This window comes from Mus caroli, unplaced genomic scaffold (genome assembly GCF_978045245.1).
Source record: "Mus caroli unplaced genomic scaffold, Mus_caroli_1 scaffold_2, whole genome shotgun sequence".
Taxonomy (NCBI): domain Eukaryota; kingdom Metazoa; phylum Chordata; class Mammalia; order Rodentia; family Muridae; genus Mus; species Mus caroli.
This window is the reverse complement of record NW_028227257.1, coordinates 36,068,056-36,095,514: the sequence shown is the minus strand read 5'-3', so window position 1 is coordinate 36,095,514 and position 27,459 is coordinate 36,068,056. Positions and strand designations below refer to the sequence as shown.

At 44.7% G+C, this 27,459-nt stretch overlaps 2 protein-coding genes across 2 annotated transcripts in view; one reads left to right on the top strand and one right to left on the bottom strand.

Moving 5' to 3' along the window:
* The window catches only part of Bfsp1 (beaded filament structural protein 1), a 35,294-nt gene extending 27,956 nt beyond the window's left edge, over window positions 1–7,338 (bottom strand). Inside the window, exons 1-2 of the mRNA XM_021156425.2 lie at window positions 6,983–7,338; window positions 1,975–2,035 (exon numbers count right to left, since the gene is read on the bottom strand). Coding sequence (XP_021012084.1) covers window positions 1,975–2,035; window positions 6,983–7,338 — 417 coding nt within the window. The remainder of the gene's footprint in view (window positions 1–1,974; window positions 2,036–6,982) is intronic.
* Window positions 7,339–14,864: 7,526 nt separating this feature from the next.
* Window positions 14,865–26,287, top strand: LOC110307185 (large ribosomal subunit protein eL33-like). The gene is made up of 4 exons (XM_085828226.1): window positions 14,865–14,889; window positions 18,799–19,011; window positions 25,722–25,868; window positions 26,049–26,287. The coding sequence occupies exons 1-4, from the start codon at window positions 14,865–14,867 to the stop codon at window positions 26,285–26,287; spliced, it is 624 nt and encodes a 207-aa protein (XP_085684352.1).
* The last annotated feature ends 1,172 nt before the right edge of the window (window positions 26,288–27,459 follow it).

The window sequence follows — 27,459 nt, the reverse complement described above, 5'->3', positions numbered from 1 at the left end:
ACATAAGTAAAACTTCTTTAGGAAAAAAAATGATAATGGGAGCTGGAGAGATGGCTGGGCAGTTAAGAACACTTGTTGCTCTTGCAAAGGACCTGGGTTCGGGTCCCAGCACCCACAAAGCAACTCATAACCATCCATAACTCCAGTGCACTAGCTCCAGTTCCCTCTTCTAACCTCTGCAAGCACCAGGCCACACACATGTCGCATAGACACACATGAGAACAAAACACCCACACAGATGAAACGAATAAATCTAAAAATAAAAGAAAAAGTCAATTCACAACCATGAAGAACTATACTCCTCCATGCACCAGCTAGAACCAGCTGGAATCCGCTCCTATTCCATCAGGTCATGCATGTCACAGTTAGGGGGGAGGGAAGCTGGTAACTGTCACATCAGATGCTCTGCTCATCACCACAGATGAAGACTGTGCACTGCTTTAGACGGTAACCCCTACCGTCTAAAGCGGCTGCCGGGTAGGTATATGGGGAGAATTGTAAGACAAATCTGCACTCAGCGGGGAAGAGTTCTGTCTAAGTTAGGACTTCTACTGCTGTGGTAACACCATGAGCAAAGGTAACCTGGACATGAAAGGATGTGTGGCAGCTTACACCCCTCAGGTCACACTCTGTCACTGAATAAAGTCAGGGCAAGGACTCAAAGCAGGAACTTGGAGGCCGGAACTGAAGAGAGGCCGTGGAAGAGTGCCGCTTGATAGCTTGTTCCTCATGCCTTGATCAGCCTGCTTTCTTATACCATCCAGGACCACGAGTCCAAGGCTTCTCATACCAATCAATCATTGGTGAAGAAATGTCCTACAGACTTGCCTACAGGCACTCTGGTGTGAGCATTCTCTCAACTGACATTCCCTCTTCTCAGATGACTCTAGTTTGTGTCAAGTTGACAAAATGAACAAACAGGACAAATTCAGTGTCTTAGCAGCAAGGAGGATGAGGATGTGAGCAGGGGAGAGTTGGAGGGCTAGCCAACAACAGCATCGCATGACTCCTTCCACCCCAATGCGTGAGCTCTGGCATGACCAGGAAAGATGGCTCTTGTAGTTTTTAGACATGTCTGTGTCTGTCCAACCCTTTTGTCCACAACAGACTCTGCTACTCATAGCAGAACTCTCCCAACTCCACAGAAAACCCAATCCGGCTGACAATGTACAATTAGAAAAAGGAAACTGCCCTCCCTAGGAACAACTTCATACAACCATTTCTGGAATGTTCCAGGATCCCTGGCACCTCCCCTGTGGCTGTTTTTGTGCTTCAAAAAGAGGGAGCTTCAAGGGAAACGGATGGTTCTTCCCCTCTTCCTTGAGCCCTTTGCTTCAGAAAAGCAACCTCAAGACTATTAGCCAAGAGAATAAAGGTGTCAATTTACACAATAAACACTGTCATTCATGATCCATCTATCTGGATAAAATAGCAGTGGGCTGTTTGCTGTAATGCTATCATATTTTGAGTCCAGAACTATGGTTCATGTGTCAGGAGCTTGGTCTTCAGGGCAGGGGTATTAAGAGATAATAGGACCTTCAAAGGATGGGGCATGGTGAGAGGGCCTTCCATCCCCTGCCCCAACTGTGGCTTCCTATTTTGCCATGCAAGCTCACTTCACATGTTCCCACAATAGCTCTAAGTCAGGGACCTCCTTCACCAGATCCAGTGACATGTGTTTGTACTAGCAACTTCAAAACTGCGAGGTAGAGAACTCTCTCTTTGTTACAAGTTTCCCATCCTTGGGTATTTCATTATATTATGGAAAACAGGGTCAACATACCTAGCATACCATATCAGCTTCATGGTCTATGGTTCTCTCATGAGACCGAGTACAATGCATCATAAGGTGTTTTCGTGTGTCAGTTCACTCACAAAGACTCACGGACATTAAGAAGTCAAGGAAGAAAATGGTAGCAAGACATTCAGTAGCTGGAAGGAAGCTCCTTAAATCCAAGGCTGTGGTCTGCTCACCTTGTTAAGCCGTTCCAGCATTCCCTTTAGCACCAACTGACATTCACACTCATTTTCGTATCTGTGAATCGGACACACAGGCAAGTTAGACAGCTTCGAGACTTTCACGGTTACAGATCACATTCCCAACGTAAAGTTCAATCTCAGATAACACCGTGCCCTTTCCTTTAAGGAGGCAATTATAATCTTAAAGAAAGAGCTAATTCCGCACTTCCTAGCCCACTGCTTCCCAATAATTTTCATACCATCAAGCACATAGAAAATGCAAATGATGAGAAAATATAAATGACATAGAAGTTTTCCTTCCATTCTGGACCACCTTGGCTGCTTCCCACCCAGCACCTGAGGATGAGGGCATTATATCTCAGCATAGCTGTAACCCAAACATGGGATGGAGACAGGAAGGCTGCCCTGTTCAGTCTGTAACAAATGACAGATTTCCTCATCTGAGGTGCTCCTTCACACTGCAACATGTCAATATTTCTGTATTATATCATTCAACCTCACATCCAAAGAATGCGAGTATGGCTACCTTGGTGGTAGAGATGGGGAACCGAGTGGAGAACCTTGCTCAGGGGCGAGGGATATGGGATCCGGTCCAGTGCTAAAGTGGTTACTGCTCCACCATGAGGACCTGAGTCTTTCTCCCATCTCTCTTAGTTTGGAATCTTTCCGAAGCCAGGTAGGTAGCTTATTTGAGAAAGGACCTCAAGGAGCCTTGAGCAGGGAGTAGGAAGGATGATGGGCATCCTTGACAGCACCAAGTGTGTTGTCAAGCAAGCTAGCACCGTGGGCAGCTAGCATGTGCATTAGTTATCCAAGCTAGAGGATTTCTCTGACCAATGGCCTTTGTCAGAGGCTCAGGGCTGCTCCTTCTTTCCTTTTTAAAGCTGAATGATAGTCTATTTTATGTATACACTACATTTGCTTAGACATTTTAGTTATTGTGAATGGTGCTTTTGTGAGCATGGATGCAAGCTATCCTTTTCCAGAGCCAGACTTCAAGTATTTCCAATGGATGCTGAGAAAGAAAGGCTGTGTTACAGGTCATACTGTGTTTAGCTTCTGGAGAAAATCCTCTCTATAGCAACTCTGTGGCTTCAGCATCCTATCGGGAGGCCCAGGGCATCCCATCCTTACAGACATCTCATTGATCTCTGTCTCTATCCATCCTCAGGGACACAGAGTGGGCCCATGTCACTCTGGTGCTTCTGTCACTCACAGCAGAAACCAATTCTAATTAACACCGAGCCCAACCCACACAGCACAACTTTCTGTGGCCAGTTCATCTTGGCCCATGAGTCAGAGTGAAGTACTGCCAGCCATGGAAGGTGCTATGTGTAACCTCTGTGTTCTCAGACTTAAAGGGCTGGAAGGACAACCAAACCCAAGCAACACTGCCTGCCAGTTACAAGTTCCTCTGTGCTCTCAGACTTAAAGGGCTGAGCAGCTTGCTGTAGGGTGAGCATCCCTAAACTTGTTTTACATTTCACACCAAGAGGTCATTTGCAGTCATTCCTCTTTGTGTGGCTCTAATAGAGCCAGAACTTGTTTTGTCAATAGGTAATTATCTTTGAGAATAACATTGCTAACAAAAATCTAATTTTCTCACGGCCTTTTCTCACTAGAACCATCTAGGACTCTCTGCAGCTTAACAACATGTTTGGTAATGAGCACAGCAACATTGTCTCATGGGTAATTTTCATGCTAGGAAGACCCATCCACATATAGTAAAGAGAAGTGATTTCATTATATAAAATTCATGGTAAGAATTCCCATATTCATATCAGTGAGTTCATAAAGTAAAAAATACTTTATTTTCCATTATCTAGTTGTTTATGTAAATTATTGTTTTGTTTCCGGCCATTTGGATAATTGATTATATTCATTATTGTATTTTGGTGCTTTTCCTAGTTTTTATAGTTCTTGTTGTTTACTGTTTGATTTAGTCTTTGCTATCAGCACTGAAAACACGGCTGTGAAATTACCCACGTCCCAGATGGAGAGCATGTCGAACAGGCTGTGGGCCTCGAGGCTCCCACTTTCCCTTTACCTAATGACTCTCACCTGCCTCTGGCTACACACCAGCTCACCTTGAAAAGGAAAAAACAAATTTGTCATGCAAGTCAGTTAGTGTGTGTGTGTGTCCATGAATGAGGATGAATGTGGAGTGGTGTGTGTATGTATGTGTGTGTGTGTGTGTGTGTGTATGTGTCCATGAATAAGGATGAGTGTGGAGTGATGTGTGTGTGTGTGTTTGTATGTGTGTGTGTTTGTGTGTATGTGTCCATGAATAAGGATGAGTGTGGAGTGATGTGTGTGTGTGTCCATGAATGATGAATGTGGAGTGGGGTGTGTGTGTGTGTGTGTGTGTGTAAAGATTTTCAAATCCCACTAACACAAAGTATTAAAACTCCTCCTTGGGGAAATGGTAGTAAATAATCCAAGGAGGTATTAAATCAACCACGGAGTGTGAAGAACTGTTCCGTGGTGGCCATACAACTCAATCAGGGGCTTCTACCCCACCTTTGATTATTCAACTCCCAGATAAAAGACACATGTGACCTTTAATATATTATATGCCCAGCTATTAGCTGTTGGCAACTTTATTTAACAATAGTTTTAAGTTAAGGAGCAAGGTCATAATGTACATGTGGATTTCCTCATTTCTGGGAGCAACCAGGCCTTGGGGGCCAGTATTTAATATTACAATAATGTCAAAAGATCAAACTTCAACAACCAGGAAATCTCAACATAGTTGTTCACCAGTGAGGTCTCACAGGAGTCATGTTCATCCAAATGACAACAGATGACAGCTATCTGGGGACCCAGGACAACCTATCAATCAATCCATCAAGCTGCTTTGGTATCTGAGCTGCCCGATACTGTGAATGTTTTTAATACCACCTAACAGTATATGCCAAATGACTGTGATGGTATTTTCACATTGTGTGCACTTTACCACCCCCACCAAAAGAAGGAGGGCTACTGACCCACCCAAATGGAATAAGCAGTTTCTTGTAGCATTCCATAGCCTACAAAATCCAGAAGGAGAAACTAAGGGTGCAGCTCAGTAGTAGAAAACTTGCCCAGAGTGCACAAAGCCCTAGATTTGATCACAACACCAAATTTTGAACACATCTCTAATCCCAGCTCTTGGCAGAATGATCACAAAAAAATCTAAGGTCATGCTAGGCAGTATGACCATGCTGGTGCAAGCCTTTAATCCCAGCACTCCAGAGGCAGAGGCAGAGACAGGCAAATCTCTGTGAGTTCAAGGCTAGCCAAGCCTACAGAGTGAGTTCCAGCACAGCCAAAGTTACATAAAAAGAAACCTTGTTTGGGGTTGGGGGGAGCCAAAGTCATGCTAAACTATAGTACCAAGGCCAAGGCTAGGTAGGCTACAGCTATGTACACTTTCCTGTGCATGCTGGCACATCAGCTTCATCTGAAGGAGAGCCTATCTCTGCCCACACTCTACAGGAATCCAGTAATGGATTTTCCAAGACTGCTTTGGGCACAATGTACAGCCAGGACAAGTCTCTGTTCAAGCCCTGCTCCCCACTGGCTCCTGCAAGGCTTATATCCCCATGAGAGATGGAGTTTCAGGTCCCTTCTTGCAAATGGGTTCCTATGGCTCAAAACCAGGAACAGAAAGATTGATGGACTTAATAAACTATCCAGCTTGCCAATAAATTCGCATTATGCTTCATTTTAACGTTTATTATGGAAATAGCAGTTGGACTTGACAAACAAGCTTTAAAATTTACACATTCACTCATTCAAACATAGTCCCCAAATGTCACCCACAACACCATGAAGACAATTAGACTTGGCATGTGTGGATTTGGATGTCATGTCCAGCACAGGCATACGTTAAGTGAGTGATCTGCCCCAGATCCCTTCCCACTCTGAGCCTTGGTCTCTCTGTAAACGATCTGGTAGGATTTGGCTATGAAGGTTATATGACATTAGGACTTCTCAAAAGCCTGGTTCTGCACCAATGATTACCATAACTCTTGTCATGAAAGCTAAGTAACAAAACCAGCATAGGTATCCAACGACAAAGGAATGGATAAAGAAAATGTGATAAAGACAGACAGATGGCTGGGCATGGTGGCGCATGCCTTTAATCCCAGCACTCGGGAGGCAGAAGCAGGCAGATTTCTGAGTTCGAGGCCAGCCTGGTCTACAAGTTGAGTTCCAGGACAGCCAGGTCTATACAGAGAAACTCTGTCTCAAAAAACAAACAAACAAACAAACAAACAAAAAACAGACAAGACAGACAGTTGATATATATATGTAAATTTTTCAGCCATAAAAAAGAAAATTATGTTGTTCCCAGGATAATGGATGCAACTGGAGATTAACATTAAAGCCAACTGATCCAGTTTCAGAAAGCAAATACATGTTTTCTCCAATGTGTAGTTCCTAGACTGTATATAGTCACATAAAGTCATACACACACACACACACACACACACACACAAGAAAAGAAATTGGGGAAAAGGGAGATAAGTGGGAAGGAGGAGAAATGAGAAAAGGGAAGGTAAGGATCCAGGGAAGAATGCGGTTAAGGTGCATACAATATGTACCTGTATGAAAATTAAATTGAAAAAAAAGTATGGAGTCAAAATCGGTCATGTGAGAGTGCATATTCTGAAATTATAGAACCGGGGTGCAACTGGGAACTGGGAGGCTGCAGCTCTGGGGTGGTGCAAACCACCTCGCATATTTGGGTGTTGGCTCAAGTTAAACACCAAAAACTCGAACTATGCATTTAAAACCTGTACGGTCCATTCTATCTATCATCCCAAAACATAGGAAAAGTAAATGAAGCCGGAACCCGAAAGTGCCATGGACCTGAAAGTTGGACATCTGCAGGACCCGTGCATCCCGTGCATCCCGTGCATCCCGACGCCCCTCTCTCCGCGGACAGTCTGCACTTGCCCCACACCTCCCACCACATTGCCTGCGGTGCCTCAGTCTCCCTAACCGTGCCTCTTACTTGCTGCGGAACTCGTCGAGCGCGCGCTGCGCCTCGGCCTCCTGCCTCTCGAGCCGCGCGTGCTCGGCTGCCAGGTCCCGGGCGCGCTGCAGATTGGCCTCGACGTGGCGGGCGAGCGCGTCCTCGGGCCCGGGCTGCTCGCCCAGGCGCTGGAAGGCGTCGAGCTGCCGCCGCAGGCCGGCGTGGCGCTGCTGGAGCGCGCGGGCCCGCTGGACCTGGGCGGCCACGCGCTCGCCCAGTGCCTGCAGCGCTGCCAGGCCGGGCGCGGTTCCCCCGGGCTGGGCGGCAGGGCCCGCGGGCTGGGCGCGCTCGTAGCGCTCCTGGCGGGCCTGGAAGACGTAGCTGCGGCGGTACATGGCTCCCGGAAGGCCGCAGCCTGGGCCGCGCCTGCTAAATAACCCGGTCCGCCCGGCTGGGACGTTCCAGAGCCCATCAGCAGATGTGCCCTCGGGGCGGGCGCCCAACAATGGAGAGCCTCGGCCGCTTTGTGTGCCGGGATTAAGCCGCCCATACAGCTCCCGGGTGGAAGGGGCATCGGGCGAGGACCTCTTTGTTCCGCCATTGTGGAGGCCTGTTGCTGTGTGACAGCACGGAGGGTCAGGGGGACAAGAGAAGCACGATGCTCTTTTGACTGGCTCTGTGTATGCCACCCAAGGCCAGCTTACTAAAGTTCTGCAGCAGAAGGCCTGGCACTTTCTCCTGTCCCTTCCAATTTTCATTATGAATTTACTTAACACCGGGTTTTGTTTGTTGTTGATTTCAGGCTTTTAAAGGGGTTACAATAATACCATGTTGCTGAGGCTGTCTCGGCAAGGGCTTCCTAACTATGCATGCAGATAAAATGATCTAGCTTGTAAGTGTTGAGCTGCCCTCCTAGTAATTTCTTATGACTGTTTGTTTGGGTGTATTTGTGAGGGCTTGACAACTTGTACAGCGACTTAAGAAGACTGGTGATACTGAGCTACACCGTTGCTCTCTCACCAAGGAGGTGAGGTTAGATGCTTCAAACTTAACAGAAATCCTTACAGTCTAAGGACTTAATAAACTATCCAGTTCTCAAGTAAATATTCTCATTATGCTTCACTTTATTATGGAAATAGCAGTTGGAGTTAAAAACAAGCTTTGAAATATTTACATTCACTCAATGTGATAGGCTTTGAAAAATTCAAAAGTAAAATTAATGTTGAAAATATTGAACTATTTGATGAGATTATTCCAGGATATAAATATTTATCATATTAAAATATTTATTTAAAGATCATTATCAAAGTCTGGAGAGATAACTCAGTAGGTAAGCATGCCTGCTGTACAATCACAAGAACCTGTGTTCAAATCCTCGGCACCCAGGAAACGCTGGACATGGCTAAATATGCCTATAACTCAGCAATGGAGAGGGAGACACAGTGATGGAGAAACAGCAAACCTTCAGTTCAATAAGAGACCCTTTGTCAAGGCAGTAAGGCAGAAGGCAGTGAGGAAGACACTAAATGCTCTCCTCTTACCGCAGCATATACGTGCACACATTTCACATTTCTATAACCACATACTTAGCAGTACATGTGTATCACCCACAGTTTAAAAAACCATTATCAAAAGGACTGGCCTCTTATAAATTAAGGCTTAGCAACACCATATATTACCAACCATATGGATTACACATAATTATGCTACAAATTAAAGTTACTAAAAATAGGGAAAATCACCGAGATCTTTGTTTAGTTTATTATCACTCCAAGAAGCCTATATAATAAAGGATTCAGTCTGGAACAAAGCAATGTATGATCTGTATGTGTGGTGACATGGTCATATTCTCTCTCTCTCTCTCTCCCTCTCCCTCTCCCTCTCCCTCTCTCTCTCTCCCTTCCCTCCTTCCTCCATCATTCCCTCTCTCTCCTAAGACATTTAGGTTTTCATGGCCAAGTGGAGGAGAGCATGATGTGAGTATTTTGAAGGTTTCCCACACACTGCTAGTGATGAATTGATTTCCAACTTCCCAGAGAGCAAAACCCACATGTAACAGGTACGGTAAATCATCCATGGCCTTTGACATCACGTGTTAGTCAGTTGTTGCTACAGAACAAACGACCCCAAACTAAGAGTCGAGAAATAACACGTATTTATCACCACTCTCTGGGTCCCCAGCCCGGCTGAACAGTTCTTCTAGCTGCAGGTCTTTTGATCGGCTGAGACAGCACCATAGGTCTTGTCCTTCTGAGTTAGCAATGTCAGAAGCCCTGCCAAACAGGTTCATCCAGGTTTCCCTCGGCAGTGAGTCCACTCACATCCTGTTGCTCAGTCAAATTACAGGCTCACAGACAGCCCAAGTGGGGAGTTACACGGGAGTCTGAAGAGATGACTCAGTAAAATACTCTCTGCTAAGCCTGAGTACCTGAAGTCCCCCTCATCCCTGCACCCATCTCCTTCAGGTGGAAGGAGAATTTGGTGTCACAAGTCTATGTAACCCCAATTCTGGAGCTGGGAGACAAGCAAGCAGATGTAGGGTGCTCTCCAGCCAGCCAGCTTACTGAACCAGACAATATCATTGAATGGGGCCAAATTACTTGAGCTGAAGTTCAATGAGAGACTCTGTCTCAGAGAATACCGTATAGACTAAGAGAGAAAGACAGCTGGAGTTGAGCTCTGGCCTCCCTCTGTGCACACACAGAAGGGCATACGTACATACAAATGGATGAAGTGGGGTGGAATGGCTCACTCGGACCATGACAAGGATTTAGATATATTATCCCATCACACTAGTGTAAAGAATCGATACCAATTCTCTCTACAGCACAGAATAATCCCATTGGAAATAAATATATCCCAGAAATATACCAAAGGAGAAGGACAGCATCGTTCCCATATAATATGGTGCAGCAAGTATTTTTCAGACTATCTACTAATAAGCCAATGTGGTGATATATCCATCTAACTCAGTTAATAACTGAGCAAGGTGATGTCCCTCCTGTCAAGAAATAAGACATATTACAGGCTATAATCTTCCTCCCAAGTTGCTTTGAGTCAGCAGACAAGAACAATAATTTATATTGGCATGTAAGCTGTTTTATGCTGTGGTTAGAATACCCCAACGTTAGGGGTATAAACAACAAAGATTTGCTTGCTGCTCCTGAGATGCATCAGTCTGGAGTGAGCTGTAGCCTTCGCCCTGTGTACTTACTGAAGTAGCTACTGTTCCTGAGTACTGACGTTCATCTTAGAGAATGATAGCATGGCTGGTTTTGAACATTTCCAGACAATATCATTGAATGGGGCCAAATTACTTGGCCCCACTAAACTCCAAATGCACTTCTAAGTCAACAGAAGGGACTGCATGCTGGTCAGCAATCGGAAGGAACAGAGCTTCATCTTCACCTTCATCATCATCATCATCATCATCATCATATATGTATGTGCTAAAGCAATCATGAATGAATGAATTAGCTGGGTCTAGAGACATGTTAGGAGAGCATATCCACAGGCCATAGGACAGTTTCACTAAATAGAATTAAAAGACACTGGTTTAGGGGCTGGAGAGACGGCTCAGTGGTTAAGAACACTCACTGACCATGCTTCCAAAGGACCCAGGTTCAATTCCCAGCACACACATGGCAACTCACAACTGCCTATAACTCCAGTTCCAGGGGATCCAACACTACCACACAGTCATACATGCAGAGGAAACAACCATGCCCAATAAACTAAAAATAAAAGATGCTAGTTTGGAGGTGGGGGTAGAAAAATGAGTGTTATTAGAATCAAAAAAGACACAAGGTTAAATTCTGGAATTTAGCAAGTGATTGAACCAACCTGGCCTCAGTATGGCAGTGAGGAAAAGGCAATGAGAATTCACAGATACAGCCGAGTCAGCACACTTCTCTTGCACACTCACATTCCCTATCCCAGAATCATTGCAGGGAGCACCGTTCCAGGGAGCACCATTCCAGGGAGCACCATCTTCCGTGCTTGGATTCTGGCTTGTGTAACTCAGGTATGACCTGTGTGATAGCATCCCAAAAAATCCCAAGTAAGAAACAACCTATTAACAAATAGAGAGGGGTGGTGCTCCCTAACATCTAAGTTTGATTTCTTGGTAGTACCATTATACCTTGAATAGGGTGGCATCTCAAAGCAGTTTTAACTTGCATTTCTCTGCCTGCTAATGATGTTGAACACTTTAAAGAATGTTATTAACCAAGGTTTTTGGTTTTGTTTTTTAATGATCGATTTAATAAAAAAAAATAAAAAATAAAAAAACCCTCACATGTCCTTCTTGCTTGCTATGGGCTAAATTGTACCTCCCCCGGCCCACTCACACCCCGCACACCTCACATGAATGCCATTTCACTTGGAGATGGGACCTTTAACAAGGCAATTAGGAATAACTGATAATAGGGCGTGCCTTCTCATGGCTGGTGTCCTTTTGGGAGGAGATTAGAACACAGGCACACAGGAGAAGAAAACATAGGGAATCAGAGAGTCCCTATGACGCCTCGATGTCAGATGGCCAGCCCCTAGGCCAGGAGAAGAAGAGGTCTGATGTTTAAACTGCCTGGCCTGTGAGGCTTGCTCTCATCCTTTCCCACCACATATAGCTGTCTGCCGCCAGAGGGCAGCAGGCATATGCCCAGCTGCAGTGCTTGAAGCCTTCCTGGCAGATTGCACCACTTCAGAAGGCAAGACTGCCTGCCCGGGAAAGCCTGGAAAGACTAGAAGACTCTTGGCTTTAAGATCCCTGCTTAATGTAGCCCATGGTCCAACCAGGCCCCAAGTCTAAAGACTTACAGCAATGCATGCTCAGTGTCCCGGGAGTGGTAAGTTAATATGAAGGGTGACATCACACTCAGAAGTCACTCCAACTGTATATGCACAGTTGACTCCAAGAAGCTTCTGGAAAGTGAAAGTTGAGAGTCAAGCAGTACAAAGCGATCGGTGTGATGCTATGCCTCCTATTCTCTTTGACCAACTGAAGGATCAGGTGACCCAGATTTACATGAGGACAGTTGGCCTCTTGGAATGCATGATGCTGAAAACAAGAAATACTGGAGTGAGAGTGTTACTGCAACCATTGTTGAAATTTAAATGTGGAATGTGGACTAGCCAATTATATCAAAACAGATTTAAAATTCCTTATCTTGATCACTGTATTTAGGACATGTGAAAGCTGTTCTTTGGAAACACACTGGGTGGGGAATAAAAAGGTAGGGATGGAGTTTAGACACATACAAATAGATTCATAGACTAACAAGGCAAGTCAGCCAACATGTTAAGAGATGATGGGTTTGGTCAGGGGTACAGAGGGGGCCCCTCACTTCTTCCCTCAAGTTTTCTGTAAGTTTAACATTATAACAAAAAACAAAATTACAGCCTCAGATCCCAAGAACTTCAGGAAAATTGTGACGATAGCAAATAGATGTATAATTATACATATATGCATATATATTATTTGAGAATTTCATATATATATATATATATATATATATATATATATATATATATAATGTATTTTGATTTTATGTAACCCTCACACCTCCTCCACCTCCTCCCAGGTCCCTTCCAAGACTCCCTCCTAACTTATGTCTTCTTTGTACCTTTTTAAATATTTATTTATTTTATTTTATTGTCTGGGTGTTTTACCTGTATGTATGTATGTATGCATGCATGCATGTATGTGTGTGTGTATATGTTTGTACGTGCCCCATGTACATATTTCATGCCCATGGAAATCAAAAGAGGGTGTCAGATCCCCTGGAATTGGAGTTATGGGTAGTTATGTGGGTGCTGGGAACTGAACCCAGGTCCTCTGTAAGAACTACAAGTGTTCTTAACCACGGAGCCATCTCTCCAGCTCTCTTTCCTCCTCCTTTTTCTCTTCCTCCTCTTCTTCCTCCTCTTCCTCCTCTTCCTCCTCCTCCCCCTCCTTCTCCTTCTCCTTCTCTAAACAAATAACGCATCGAGTCTATCAATGCTGCTTATATAACATGGATGAGGAACCATCTGCTGGAGCTGAATAAACTGGCCAGGGACCACATCCCTAAGTAACTGTAAAGCAAATTCTTCTTCTTCTTCTTCTTCTTCTTCTTCTTCTTCTTCTTCTTCTTCTTCTTCTTCTTCTTCTTCTTCTTCTTCTTCGATTTATTTATTTTATGTATAGGAATGAGTACACCGTCACTCTCTTCAGACACACCAGAAGAGGGCATCAGATCCCACTACCGATGGTTGTGAGCCACCATGTGGCTGCTGGGAATTGAACTCAGGACCTCTGGAAGAGCAGTCAGTGCTCTTAACCACTGACCTATCTCCCCAGCCCAGCAAATACTTCTTAGTAACAATTAAAAATGCAAGAAATGATCCACGGATGCCCCAGATGGAGTGGCCTCAGCAACCACAACGTCACTGACGGCTATGAGCACTGTTTCAGTCTGCCATATAACTTTATCATGCTGGAGCTCTTAAGCGATATCAAGTCTTGTGTTTCTTACACATAAGGCAATGGGACACATCCTTAGGGTGTCACACCAATTCATCCTCACTCTGGCTGTGAAGGAAGAGTCACCCTACCCAGGACCTCTGAGGTGTAGAAATGTGTCATTGTCCCTGCAGGCCTCGCCATCCTGGCTGAGTATAGAGAAGCCTCTTTCATGGCTAATTTCTGTGAATGTCAATCTCCCCCTGCTAACCAGATCTTTGCTCTGTACCTCTCTTTAAGATGTAACTCTGATGGCTCGGCAGGGAAAAGCACTTGTTGCTCTTGCAGAGGACCCACATTCAGTTCCCAGAACTCACATGGTGGCTTACAACCATCTGTAACTCCAGTTCCAGAGAATCTGTTGCCCTCTTTCTTGCAGGCACCGGGCATTTACATGGTGCACATACGTTCATGCACGAAGAGGAAAACACACACACATAAAAGTAATTTTTTTTAAAAAAAAGTTGTAACACCATTAGCCATCCCTACTACCTCACTCTCAAGTAAGCCAGCCTACTTTGGGACCACAAGCTCTGTGCTTTTGTGAATTAATTGGTTTGATGGATATCAGGCCTTCTGGCCAACTGGCATGCCCACATCGCCTTGAGAAGAGGATACTCTGAGGCTGCTCAGCACTTCAGATCAGCCACTAGCTGCTCCTCCAGAGACCCAGAATTCCATTCATAGCACCCACATGGTGGCTTACAAGCATCTGTAACTCCAGTCCCAGGAGATCCCACACTTTTCTTCTGGCTTCCATGGGCAGCGCATACAGGCAAAACACCCACACATTTAAAATAAAAATGAAAAAGGAAGACATTGTAAGCAGACACTTTAGGCTGGATGGATTTGATGCTCATGCCTTAAATCAGATGCTGTGGCAGGCGGGCAGATCCCTGTGAGCTCAAAGTCAGCCTGGTCCAGAGGGCAAGTTTCAAGCCAGGGGGCCACAGAATGAGACCCTGTCTGAGGGGGATAAAAGCGGTTGTTTGATTCATGGCAATCAGGCAAAGGTGCTTGCCTGATGACCTGAGTTCTAGCCCCAGAACACACATGGTGGAAGGAAAAAACCCTCCCACAAAGGTTATCCTGTGACTTTCATAGCTGTACTGTGATATGCACACACACACACCTGCACACACACGCACACACATAAAATGAATAAACAAGAATGCAATTTAAAAAAATTAAAGAGACTCTTTCAAGCCCTGCTTTATATCAGTTAGGAGATGGATCCTCCAGAACTGAGCACAGACACCTGGGAAGGCATTTCTGATGGAAAGGCACACTCACATTTAAACTCACAGTCAGCTGTCCTGCTGCACCTCTGCAATCCCAGCACTCACAGGAAAGAGAATCAGGAGTTCAAGGCAGTCTTGGCTACACAGCGGGAGTGGGGTCAAAACCAGCCAGACCAACATGGCATCCGGTTACAAAAGCAAACGTAACAAAACAAACTTAAACATACATTGGAGGTGGCCATTGCTTTGGGGGACTCTACGGTGTGGAGGTTGTTTGTTTGTTTGTCTGGATTTTGTTTGTTTGTATGTTTTGTCCGGGACTACTTCCCCATGCTATCAGATGACACTGACTGAAATATTTCACAAAGGAATATCCCCAAGGTTGATCCTCTGCCTCGATTTGGCTGAAATTGGAAAGAATAATATCCTAAGCTGTCTATCTCATCAGCTGTTTCAAGTCCTGCACAGGAGTACAGGAAGGGAATGTGTGGAGACTATACCTTAAGCTCTAATCCCCAACTCTCACACTTAAACTCCCTCCTAAATTATATTTAGTTTCTCTCTGTGTGCCTCTCTGCACGCACGCACGCACGCACGCATGCACGCACGCTATAGCGTGTGTGGGGAGGGTCAGAGAACAGTCTGCGGGAGTCAGTTCTCTCCCTCCACCAATTGGGTTCCAGGGATGGAACTCAAGTCTTAGGTCTTGGCAGCAAATGTCTTAACTTGCTGAGCTGTCTCACCAGCCCCTAAAGTTTCTAGAGAAATGTCCATTGTTTGGCAGGGTGTAGTGGTGCACGCCTTTGATCCCAGCACATGGGAGGCAGAGGCAGGTGGGTATCTGAGTTTTCTACCAGCCTGGTCTACAGAGTGAGTTCCAGGACAGGTAGAGCTACACAGAGAAACCCTGTCTCAAAGCAAACAAACAAACAAACAAACAAACAAAACTCAGAGAATTACCTGTTCTAACACTCGGACCTCCCATTCAGCCACTTATACATATTAATGTATGCAAATAGGCCTCAAGAAGTCCTGTTTTATACACTCAGGTCCTTATAAGCTGAGTCACTCTTATGACTCGGGCTTCAGCCCTCCTCCATCCTGATGGAACTGCCCACTGAGTTGCCCCTTCTAGACGATAGCCTCATGAAGACGGGACAGCCGACAATGCTCCCCAGTTCCAAGAAGCCACATGCTAGCTGTGGATCCACGGAGTTCTGCCCTCCATCCTTCTCCATGACACTTTAAACCCTAGGTGTCAGGCTGGAGAGAAGATTCTGTGGCTAAGACCGTGGTTAAGAGTGTGCTCATGCGGAGGACCAGAATTTAGCTCCTAGCATTCACATCATGAAGCTCACAGCCACGTATAATTCCAGCTCCAGGGAATCTGAAGCTCTGCTCTGGCTTCAGAAAGCATATTATTCATGTGCACATACACACACACACACACACACACACACACACACACAGAGGTAGCATCATCTGCCTGTCTTGCCCTCTGGCTTCATGTACAGATTGGTGTGTAGGGGTCACTGGCAGACCAAGAGGACTCTACTCTGTTTCCCCATGCTCCAAGCATACCTCCCGGGCTCCTCTCATGCAGTTCTAGGTTTAAAAATAACAATAGTTTCCCACTGTCACTCTTCCCTGGGCACTTGGCTGTATTTTGTTGCTTCCTTTGACATTGCCCATAACCCTAGATACTATCCCTGCCTTAAGATTTCTTCTGTTAAGCCTTCTTTTTATCCCGTCTATTTCCCATTAGTTACACAGGAACTCAGCAATCCAGTATCTCACTCATCAACCACTAAAACTTCTGACACACCTCGAAGCCTGGTTTCAAAAGGCAGGGGTAGGTGAGGGCGTGTGAGAGAACCTTGGAAACTCAAAATGAAAGATGAGATTGTTGGCTGTTGGGAGGGTCATCTTGAAACTTTCTCTGGGAAGCTAGAGACCATGTGACCACAGATGAAGCCTTGCCTGGGCTCACTCTTATCAGCAGCTCAGAGGAGGGCCTGGCCTCACACTCCAGATTCGCTGACTGAACTGTTTCAAAGGGCAGAGTCAAATTTAGCAGCAGCCTCAAATTGAAATATACTTTGCTCTCCACTTTTCCCCACATTGATAGCTAGATTTATGTCATCTTTCATCATTAGAGGACCTATAAAGGGACAGAGCACCAATACATCTTTGGTCACATGGTATCTGCAGCAGGCAGGAGAATGGCTGTACTCATAAGACATGAGAGAGGGAAAAACTAAGTCCTTTGAAAAGGGCTGAGAGGGAGGGAGGAAGAGATCTCTAGGTGATGAGGACACATCCCAGGCCTCCTCAAAAGAGGCTGTGGGTTTTCAGATATGAGCCTAAAACAAAACCCAGTCGGCATCCAGGCTGACTCCAGTTGCTTATTTTGTTCTGTGGTCAGCCTTTGCTGAACACAGCAGTCTTCACCCCAGCCGCAGAGCTGTAAGTGGCCCCTGTGTCTAAAACGCTCTTGGACTGTCCTTGGTGACCCTAACTATATGACCTACCAAGGATAATTAAAGAGGGTGTTTTCTCCCAGGGGAGAAAGCAAAGGCACAATTGTGTCCTCCAAAGTCCAAATTTTGGAATATTTAGAGGATTTGCTTCGTTGTTGTTGCTGTTGTTGTTGTGTTGCTTTTTGAAGTGCTGGGATGAAACCCAGGACCCTGTGTGTGCTAGGCAAATGCTCTGCCACAGAACTCCCTCCTCCACCAGCATCTGGCAGCATCTGGAGGCAGGGTTCATCAGCAGATGTGTCCCAGGACAAGACCCTCATGAGCATAGAACTGCCTATCTCCCAGGAATAAGGAAGCGCTTCTGCAGCCTGGCATCACTGTCCTGTCTTCTGCACCTGTCCACTTCTTCTCCAGCTTTCCTCTGCAGGTTAGAGCAGCAGGAGGCCTTCTGCTGAGGTAGCTGATGCCCTTGCACTTTCCAGCTTCAAGAACCATGAGAATAGGGAGAAGAGAGTAGATTAGAAGACTTCCAGCAGAGAAGATTGGAGTAGTCAAGACATGGCCTGAGGGAGATGAACGAGGAGCTATGCACGCTGCAGAAAGTGGTGAGGGTGTCCTGGAGGCTTCAGTGGTTGTTATTATCAACCACATTAGGCCTGGTCTGGTCCTGTTGATTCCTGGTGACTGTGCTGACTAATGTGACCCCATCGGCTCTGGCAATCCTGGAGCCCCAGCATAACAAAAAAAAAAGCAGGTCCTATCAGTCTCTCCTATATACTAGGGCTTTGTAGATATCACACCTGCAGCTGGAGACCCAGAGGATTGACTGCTGAACCTCCTGACAAGCCTCATGCTTCCATTTTCCACTATCCTGACTAGCTTTTCCACATGATGCACCATGTCCCCCTAAGCCTTATGAGAGAAAAGGTAGTGGACTCTACCTAACCTTGGGTCCCTTCTGACGAAGCTTCCTGAAGCAGTTATTACACTGTGAGGACTCAATCCTGTCAGCCTTTGCTTAGAATCTACTTGCTTTGTTTGGCTATCAAATGCCTGTTCTTGAAGAAAATAAATTCGAGCTATCATTCAAAAACAACGACAGATTTTTTTTTTAACCTGTAAACCAAAAACTGGAGTTATAGCTCATTTAGGTAAAATGAACAAGCACTTAGCATGAGAAAAGCCCTGGCTTCAGTGTTTAAGTGTCAAAGCAGACACAACAAAAACAAAGCCAGAAGCTGAAACAAACCTCTATTCTTCATAAATTACCCACTTTCAGGTATTGTGTTACAGCAACAGAAAATTAAGATGGTGATGCACACTGGATCTGAACAAGCCACTCATCCGGGATTTGCTGTGTGCTGTAAGTAAACTCTGTGCTGTATTCCAGGATATCACAAAGACACCAAATCAAGGAGCTCAGTCTGCTTAGTGGATGTGATTTGACTGAGTCATCTGTTCTCCTCTGTCTGGAGATGCTTCGGAGCAGCTCATGAGAGCCGACTGCTAAACTTGCAGGAACCTGCTGTGTGCTTGGCTTGGCAGCAGCAGCTTGAAGTCAGTCACAGTGAGGGTGTTTACACCATAGGAACTGACAAAGCCTAGCCTGCAGTGAGGGTGTTTACACCATAGGAACTGACAAAGCCTGCAGTGAGGGTGCTTACACCATAGGAACTGACAAAGCCTGCAGTGTGGGTGTTTACACCATAGGAACTGACAAAGCCTGCAGTGAGGGTGCTTACACCATAGGAACTGACAAAGCCTGCAGTGTGGGTGTTTACACCATAGGAACTGACAAAGCCTGCAGTGAGGGTGTTTACACCATAGGAACTGACAAAGCCTGCAGTGAGGTGTTTACACCATAGGAACTGACAAAGCCTGCAGTGAGGGTGCTTACACCATAGGAACTGACAAAGCCTGCAGTGTGGGTGTTTATACCATAGGAACTGACAAAGCCTGCAGTGAGGGTGTTTATACCATAGGAACTGACAAAGCCTGCAGTGAGGGTGTTTACACCATAGGAACTGACAAAGCCTAGCCTGCAGTGAGGTGTTTACACCATAGGAACTGACAAAGCCTGCAGTGAGGGTGTTTACACCATAGGAACTAACAAAGCCTGCAGTGTGGGTGTTTACACCATAGGAACTAACAAAGCCTAACCTGCAGTGAGGGTGCTTACACCATAGGAACTGACAAAGCCTGCAGTGAGGGTGTTTACACCATAGGAACTAACAAAGCCTGCAGTGTGAGTGTTTACACCATAGGAACTGACAAAGCCTGCAGTGAGGGTGCTTACACCATAGGAACTGACAAAGCCTGCAGTGTGGATGTTTACACCATAGGAACTAACAAAGCCTAGCCTGCAGTGAGGTGTTTACACCATAGGAACTGACAAAGCCTGCAGTGAGGGTGTTTACACCATAGGAACTGACAAAGCCTGCAGTGAGGGTGTTTACACCATAGGAACTGACAAAGCCTGCAGTGTGGGTGTTTACACCATAGGAACTGACAAAGCCTAGCCTGCAGTGAGGTGCTTACATCATAGGAACTAACAAAGCCTAGCCTGCTGTGAGGGTGTTTACACCATAGGAACTGCCAAAGCCTGCAGGTAAAGACATCTTCATATTGGCTAGTGAACTGTTAAAATTATAATTATTTACTGTTTTCACAAAAATTATAAATATTTACTGTTTTCATATTACTTAAATAATGTTAATTCCTGATGACTGAAACTTCTAGGAAAAAGAAAAAGAAAAAAAAAAAAAAAAACCTGCTGGCATCCTTTGCCCAGCCTCTGTGAGCACAAAGAAAAAATTTGGACTTCATGAGCATATTAATTTAACTGATGCTGAAATTTTAAAATCCTAATTTTAAAACTTAGGTGAGGAAATCCTGAGATGTTTAGTGTGTAAGTGCCCTTGCCTTGAAAACCTTACCACCTGAGTCAGGGCACCAGAGTCCATGCTAGAGAAAGAGAGGGGGAGGGGGAGGAAGGAAGAAGAGAGGGGGAGAGGAAGGGGAGGGAGAGGGGAAGGAAGGAAGAAGAGAGGAGGAGAGGGAGGGGAGGGAGAGGGGAAGGAAGGAAGAGGAGAGGGGGAGAGGGAGGGAGGTAAGGAAAGAAGGAAGGAAAGAAGGAAGGAAGGAAGGAAGAAAGAAAGAGAGAGGGAGAGAGAGAGAGAAGAGAGCAGAGAATCTTCAATAAGCTAACTAGCTAGTCACTTTGAGTACACAGAGCAGCAGAAACAACGAAGCCTCAGCAGGGTGGGTGAGAACCAAGACCCAAAGGCTGTCCTCTGACCTCCACATGTCCACCATGGTACTTCTACACCTCAGAGTCACATAATTCACACACACACACACACACACACACACACACACACACACACCAGTAACCAGCAAAATTCACACACACACACCTCAATAATCAGAGAAAATACCTTTAAAATCTCAAACTAAAATTAGAGCCTGTGACTCAGGAGTTTGGTTCTTATGTTACATTGGCTCAAAAGTTCCTGTAAATTAATTTATGATAAATTGCCTTATAAAGTTAAAATGCCTTTCAATATTTTATAGGGCATTTTCAAAACCTGGGGAAGTCAGCCAGTAAACTAAGTCTGACTCTACAGAGAGAGAGCGAAAGAGATGGTCTCAAAATAGTCTAAGCCCAGCTGGAAAAATTCTGTCTGTATTTTTTGTGCAAAGGGAGACACAACTCCTGGCTAGTCTCAAGATCTTTTTCCCCTGAAATAATAACTGACCCTCGGTTCTGTTGGTTTTGGCCACGTCTTCTTTCAAAACAGAAATTTTGTAACTGCAATGACCTAACTTGGGAAACAACTTTATAACATTTTCTAGGAACCACAAAACATTTGTTTTCCTGTTTTCTGAACAACAGGGGAGGTAAGAGCGGAGGATAATATTTTACATTGTAACAAAAGAAGAAAAAAAAAAGCCTGACAAGATCAGCTGCTAGCAGAACATTCCAGTTCAAATAAGCGTCACCAGGGGTCCATGAAATGTTGTCTTTCAAACTAGAAATGAACATGCCACACCCAGTGTCTGGTCAGCTAGAAGCCTATATTGGTTCAACTAGTTATTGCAACAGAAACGGTGCCGTTTACTTACCATATAATAAATTTTAAACTGGGCAACTAGCTTTAACAAAATCAGCAAGAACATACATCTGCAAAAATACCACCAGACACTCTAAACAACGAGGCTAAGCGGCCTCCCTGGCTGCAAAGCTAGACTTGTGCCAAAGAACAGCTCAGACAGGAAAAGCTAACCCCACTGAACAGTCAGAAACAGTCACAAAAAGGAAAGCCTCTTGCATGTGACTCCGATTTCAGCTGGATGAGAGCAGGCCATGGCATTCACATCATATTATGCAATATTATTGCTGAGAGATCGCAAAGAAAAATCTATAAACTCATCTATCAGCAAACCCCGATAGGCAAAATGTTCTCCAAAGCCTATAAAAAAAATGAACCAGGGAAGATATTTGAAGTAATTCGATGTGCTGTATCAAAGGGCATATGTAATTAAAGCCACGAGCACTTGAGTTAGCTCATCAAGGTTTAAAGCCTTCATGATTTGTTACTAATGCTTAAGCTCTCTGAGCTTTATAGGCCTTGGCTGAAAATTGAGAATAACACTAGTGTCCAAAGAGTTACTGTGAGGGCTAAAGGATGTACTTAGGACAGTGTCTGGTAGATGATAAGTCCTTAATAGACACCAGACATTATTTTTACAAGTAGCCTGATTTATTTTAACATTGGTCTTAGTTTGGAATTCCTCAGAAGCTGACCTTGAAGCAAGAATTCAAATACAGGTCATGTATTTGGGACAAGATCCAGGAAAGAAAGGGGAAATGAGGCCTGAAAGAGAAAATGGGCCCTGATGGGACTGTGGCCATAGTGCCACTGTGGGCAACCTGGGCCCCACTGGGCTCTAGGGTACAGATAAAAGACATAGAGCAGAGCCAGCCCAGGAAAAGACTTTGGATGCTGACAGTAGACAACTCTGTCTGTCACCTGTCAGGATAGAGATGCTCGTGAAGGCAGAACACTCAAAGCACAGGAAACAGCAGGTGGTGCTGAGGAGGTGGCCTTCAGTGTGGAGAGGTGACTGCCAAAGGCATGCAGGAACCCCGCTGAAGTTCCTGCATAAAGTGATGTGGAGAGATTTAAACGGAGAAAGAAAAGTCCCATCGCCCAGTGATATCACAGCTGTCACAGTAATGCGTTCCTTATGTTTCTGTGCAACACAGGTGTGAGCATGCCTCCAGCTTTGCCAGGTGTCTAAAAGTATGGTATCATAACTGCAGAGTCTACAATACTCGATAACAATAATAAGCGACTGAAGAGAAAAGAAAAAAGAAAAGAAAGAAAGAAAGATCTACATGCCACCCACCTGTCATCAAATCCCCTTGACCGAGGAGTCAGCTGGGAGGAAGACAAGACAACAGTACGCTGGTGTTTACTGTGGGTGTCAGGACCAGCAAGCACCAGATCAAACAGGCTGTGAAGCCTCTATGACACTGATGTAGTCAAAGGCAATACCCTGCTAAGACCCGATGGAGAGAAGAAGGCCTGGCTCTGGATGTTGACAATGAAACTGGGATTGTCCTAAACTGACTCCAGCTGGCTACTTCTAAACAGAAGTAGCCATTAAAAAAAAAAAGAAAAGAAAATACATCGTAAAGGTGTATGAACTTTTCAAGGGACAAATAAAAACACTGTTTAAAAATATTTAGAAAGCAGACTGGAGCTATGGCTCAGTGATTAAGAGCACTGTCTGTTCATCCAAAGGTCCTGAGTTCAAATCCCAGCAACCACATAGTAGCTTACAACCATCTGTAATGGGATCTGATGCCCTCTTCTGGTGTGTCTGAAGACAGCGACAGTGTACTCATAAACATAAAAGATATAAATCTTTAAAAAATATATTCAGAAAACAAAACTTGATCTTTCCAGGTGGGTGGGGTAAAGAGACTAGAAATGTAGTTTAGGCCGGGCGTGGTGGCGCACGCCTTTAATCCCAGCACTGGGGAGGCAGAGGCAGGTGGATTTCTGAGTTCGAGGCCAGCCTGGTCTACAAAGTGAGTGCCAGGACAGCCAGGGCTACACAGAGAAACCCTGTCTCGAAAAACCAAAAAAAAAAAAAAAAAAAAGAAATGTAGTTTAGTGTAGAGTTCTTGCCTAATATGTTCAAGTTCTATCCCCAGCACTGAAAAAAAATTTTTTGAAGGGTATGACATTACATGCCCCTAATCCTAGGATTCTGGAGGCTGGAGCAAAAGTAGGGGCTGGCAAGATGTCTCAGTTGTTTAGAATAATCATCTTACAGAGGATCCAAGTTCAATTCCCAGTACTCACACAGTGGCTCTTGGAACTCCAGTTCCAAGAGATCTACCATCCTCTTCTGACCTCTGTGTGCACCAGGCACATACATGGCACACATATATACATGTGAGCAAAACACTCATCCACATAAAATAAAGTAAATAAATAAACCTAAAAATTTTTTAAAAACTATCCTTACTCACTGTGAATCAGTATGCTAGGCTGGAAAAAGATTGCATAATTTCCTCTTGTACTTGACTTAATCACGAACCCAGAGCAACAAATACTAGATAGATGATAAGTAGATAATAGATAGATGGATATATAGATAGATGCACACACACACAACTTGAATGAGAAGTTTCCCCCATAGGTCTCCATTTTGAACACTCTGTTCTCAGTAGCAGTGTCTGGGGAAATTTGGGCTGTGCACCTTTGCTGGAGGAAGCACTGGAGGTGGGGTTTTGAGAGTTCAAAGCCTCCAAACACGTTCCCTTTTCTCTCTGCTCTGTGCTTTTGTGTGAAGATGCCTGCTCTCAGCTTCTCACTCCTGCACTCATGCCTGGCTCTGCTACTGTGCCCCACTGCCGTGATGGACTCTTAACCCTCTACAACCATGAGCCAAAATAAACTCTTCCGTACGCTGCTTTTGGTTGTGGTATTTTCCCACTGCTCCGGAGAGTAACTAATACAGGTGCACCAATAGGCAGGCTGCTCTAGGTGTGAAGGAGCCTGAGCCATCTCGATTAGTGTTCATTAGTGATGTATGCCTGTTTGTTTTAATGGACCAGCCCTCCAGAGAAGCTAAGGCAACAACAACAAACCAAAGCTCATTTATGCTAGTTTTAGTTTATCTTATTTTTGTGATGTTGGGGATTGAACCCAAGGGCTTTTGCCCACACCAGGCAACTACCTTGCCATTGAGCTTCCAGTCCAGTTCCTCTGTATTGCTTTGGATGGAGGTAATAAGGCAAGAAATAAAATATGCCACTTTTAAAACCTTTTACATAAGCTTTTATCAGATCAACACAGAATTGGGGATAATATGTGGAGTTTAAATGCTCAATCTACTTTGAGCCTTTCACTTCCTCTTTGATGCTTATCACTTGAAGCTAAAGCTGTATTCATGATTTTTCACAGTGCCATGTTTCAGCCAAGCATTCATGAAAAAAGAAACCATCCCTCTTTCCTCCAAAATTTCTAAGCTTTTAGCAGCTGAATAGCAGGTTTCCCCAGCAACTGAAACCAGACAAGGCTTTAGGACAAATAACATGGTAAGACTTTCCCATGCATCCAGACAGAGAGGCAAATGCTAAAACCATTATTAGCACTGTAAGTTCCATCCAAAGCAGAGAACTACACCTATTGCTTCTGAGGTTGTCTGTGTCCTTTTTATGTAAAAAAGAACAGAATTCATATGTATGGTCATCACTGCTACAATAAATGACTATCGAGGAGCTTTGATAAGAAAAAGACTGAGACCTGGAGAGATGGCTCAGTGGTTAAAAGCACTGCCTGTTCTTCCAGAGGTCCTGAGTTCAAATCCCAGCAACCACATGGTGGCTCACAACCATCCGTAATGAGATCTCATGCCCTCTTCTGGTGTGTTTGAAAACAACTACAGTGTACTCATATAAATAAAAATAAAATTAAAAAAAGAAAAAAGAAAAAGACTGGTAGGCTTCAGCGTTACTTTTTTTTTTTTTTGGTAAATGTGCTGCCTGGAAAAACAAAAAACAAAAAACAAAACCCATAAGCAACGTTTAGGACTAAACAAAATATGAGGGAAAGTTCGAATATTAGATGAAAGACATGGTGCTGCATAAAGAAAATTGGGATCAAGGAAAAGGCTCAGTGGGTAAAGATGCTTGCTGCCAATCTTAATGACCACCCTTGGAATTCACACAGTGAAAGGAAAGATAGAATTCCTGACATACCTCTATGTGGGGTGGCAGACCGTGAGAGAAAGCTTGGTAAAGTTGAGCTAGGGCTTGAAGCCCTGGAGACCCACAAGGGACTGAGGAGTTTCTCCTGCTCCATGCCTCTGTCACAAAGCCACAGCCCTCCACAGAGAGAATCATGGCCTCAGTCATGGAGGGGCAGCGCCCACAAGTCCCTCCGCATGTGATGAGGCATCTCAGGCCAAGCCAATAGGAAGTACCTGCTGTCAGGCCCAACCCACCCCAAAACTGTATATAAGATCCTATCCAGGCCACCTCGGAGCCTGTGGAGGCCTGCTGGGAACAGGACTTCTAAAAGCAAGTCTGTCTGGAAGGCTGTGGGGCAAGGCCATTTTTGCTGGCTACAAGCGAGGTCTCCGAAACCAAAGAGAGCACATGGCTCTTCTTAAAATTGAAGGCGTTTGCCGGGCCGTGGTGGCGCACGCCTTTAATCCCAGCACTCGGGAGGCAGAGGCAGGCGGATTTCTGAGTTCGAGGCCAGCCTGGTCTACAGAGTGAGTTCCAGGACAGCCAGGGCTATACAGAGAAACCCTGTCTCAAAAAACAAAACAAAAAACAAAACAAAAAAAAATTGAAGGCGTTTATGCTCGAGATGAAACTGAGTTCTACTTAGGCAAGAGATGTGTTTATGCGTACAAAGCAAAATACAATACAGTGATTCCTGGAAGCAAACCGAACAAAACCAGAGCGATCTTGGAAAAAGAAACTCAGGCCCACGGAAACAGTGATATGGTTCGCGCCAAATTCCGAAGCTACCTTCCTGCAAAGGCCAGTGGACACAGAATCCGTGTGGTGCTGTACCCATCCTGGATTTAAACTAATGGAGAGTAGATAAATAAAAGGAAAAAAAATCCTATCCAGAAGGAATAAAGATGTGTGAGAATTACTCGGAGAGCAACAAGAGCTGTAAGTGCCTAGGAAGAGAACGCTCTCCCAAGGCTTTCGACACTAGACGCCCCCTGCATACCTCCCCTCCCTGCTCGCGCCTTTTCTTCCCTTGAACCCTCCCACCAGCCTGGGCTTGAGATCTCTACAGATAGCCTCCAGGATGCAGACTAAGACCTCTACACGGGTATGCAAACACACACACGCATACAAATAAATAAATCAATTCACAAATAAATAAATTAAATAAATAAAAATACACAACTTTCTAAAATTTCAAATTGAAAGGAACAAGACAAACATTCAGGAGAGACGTGGGCAAAAGCCAAGCAGCTGAGAAGTTTGTATTAGTCTTCAACGTCAGCAGTCTTTTCAAATAGAAGGAAAATTAGCTGTAACTAATAGAATTGTTTCAAATCCAAGTAATTTCTCTAGAGATCTACATAAAACAGGAGGTCTTTAAGAAGGCATATTATCTATCCCCAAACAAAAAAGCTTCAAAACTCACTATTCATCAAGAGCATCACAAATATCAAATGAACAGGTGGTATCTCCCAACAACAGTGAAGATGAAAGGGCCCATAAATACCGGCTTCACGCAGCGAGTCCAGAAGGCTTGCCAGCCCATGAGGCCCGCCCACTGGTGTGCCTGTCTCATAGCATTTCTAGAAAGCAAGTTAACAATAGCATACACAGTTCTTTAAATGAACATCAGTAGTAGTTCTACTTCCTGGAACTTAGCTAAAAAAACATAACTGGGCAAATTTATAAACTGTCAATGGTCTCTAGCAATGGATTGTGAATTGGAGACAGACAGAAGGGTCGGGGACATTTACTTAAAAGGACTGGCTTGTGTGACTGTAGGGCTGGCAAGTTTGAAATTTAAAAAGCACCAGGCAGGCCAGTAGGATAGAAACTCAGGTCGAGTTCTGTGTTTTAGTCTGGAGGTAAGTTTCCTTTTCAGAAAATTAATATATGCTATAAAGACTTTCAACCAGTTGGGTGAGGCTAACTATTTAAAGCCAATCTGCTTTTACTTAAAGCAAATGATTATTAATGCTAACCATATCCCCAGCATACCTTCACAGCAGCACGAACCCAGC